We start from the raw sequence: 1,214 nt of genomic DNA, 5'->3' as shown, positions 1-1,214 counted from the left end.
GCCTGAGCCCGCGGGTTCGAGACCTGCCTGGGCAGGCGAGACCTCATTTCTACAATAAATTAAAAAAAAAAAATTAGCCGGGCATGGTAGCACGTGCCTGTAGTTCCAGTTACATGGAAGGCTGAGGCAGAAGGATCACCGGAGCCCAGCAGGTGGAGGCTGCGGTGGCCAGGAGAGGCCACTGCACTCCAGTATAGGTGACAGAGTGACACTCCAATTCAAAAAAAGAAAAACCAAGTAGCTGGAACTACAGGCTCGCACTACCACCCCGGCTACTTCTTTTGATTTATTGTAGAGATGAGGTCTCTCCAAGTTGCCCAGGTGTGTCTCAAACCCGCAGGTTCAGGCAGTCCACTCACCTCAGCCTCCCAAAGGCGCGGGATTACAGGCTGAGCCACAAGAGCCTGGCCACAAACACTTTTTATCTTAGAAAGAATAAAATGACTGTAAGTGAGAACAAGACATAAATAAGCATTAAGCCCATCGAATTAAGAGACATAAGACATTTAAAAACAGTAACATCTTACCTAAATCGATATCGCGAATTCCCACGTACAACTCAAGAAGATCATCAATCTTGCTAATTGCCTTGGATTTGGCTTCAGAGGGCTTGAGCAAAGAAGGGAGAAATAAGATGTTATATTTTTATATAAAAATCTCTCCATGGTTGAGGCCTACCTGGGAGAAAATCTGTGTGGACCCAGTCCCTGATGAGCTCATTTTAACAGAGATGGTCTGGAAGGCGCCCGTAACCAGACACAAATCCATACAGTCAATGTTTGTGTTTAATGACAGCACGGGTGCTATGGATTCAAAAAAGAAAAGCCAAAAACCCAGTCCCCAAGTAGTTCACAGTCTAGAAGGGAAGGTAGGTGTGAAGACAAATAACCGTGTAGCAGTTTGTAAAGGACACAGCAGGGTCAGAAGCCTCACAGGGAAGGAAGCAAGTGTGTGTCCCTAAGAGTCACGGAAGACTCCGGAAGGAAGGTCACTTCAGGCAGCAGGAGAGCTGGGGAGGAGGAGGCCCTTCAAGTTCAAGGCACAGACAGGCAGAATTCTCGTGGGGACGTGGGTGGGCAGAAGTGACAACACTACAGAGAGGCAGGAAGGCCCGGAGGAAGGCTCTGGAGAACGCAGTGGCACACACGCATGACCAGGTCTTCAGGGATCCCATGTGCCGTGAAAAGGAGTTTGGTCTTTTTTTTTTTTTTTTT

At 47.9% G+C, this 1,214-nt stretch overlaps 1 protein-coding gene across 1 annotated transcript in view; it reads right to left on the bottom strand.

Annotated features, from left to right (window-relative positions):
- The window catches only part of GIPC2 (GIPC PDZ domain containing family member 2), a 97,729-nt gene that overhangs the window by 10,578 nt on the left and 85,937 nt on the right, over positions 1-1,214 (bottom strand). The window contains exon 5 of the mRNA XM_008067816.2: positions 528-609. Coding sequence (XP_008066007.2) covers positions 528-609 — 82 coding nt within the window. The remainder of the gene's footprint in view (positions 1-527; positions 610-1,214) is intronic.

This window comes from Carlito syrichta, unplaced genomic scaffold (assembly GCF_000164805.1).
Source record: "Carlito syrichta isolate Samal-C Ts95f unplaced genomic scaffold, Tarsius_syrichta-2.0.1 Scaffold309778, whole genome shotgun sequence".
Taxonomy (NCBI): domain Eukaryota; kingdom Metazoa; phylum Chordata; class Mammalia; order Primates; family Tarsiidae; genus Carlito; species Carlito syrichta.
The sequence above is the reverse complement of the archived record's forward strand: the minus strand, read 5'-3'. Positions and strand labels throughout refer to the sequence as shown.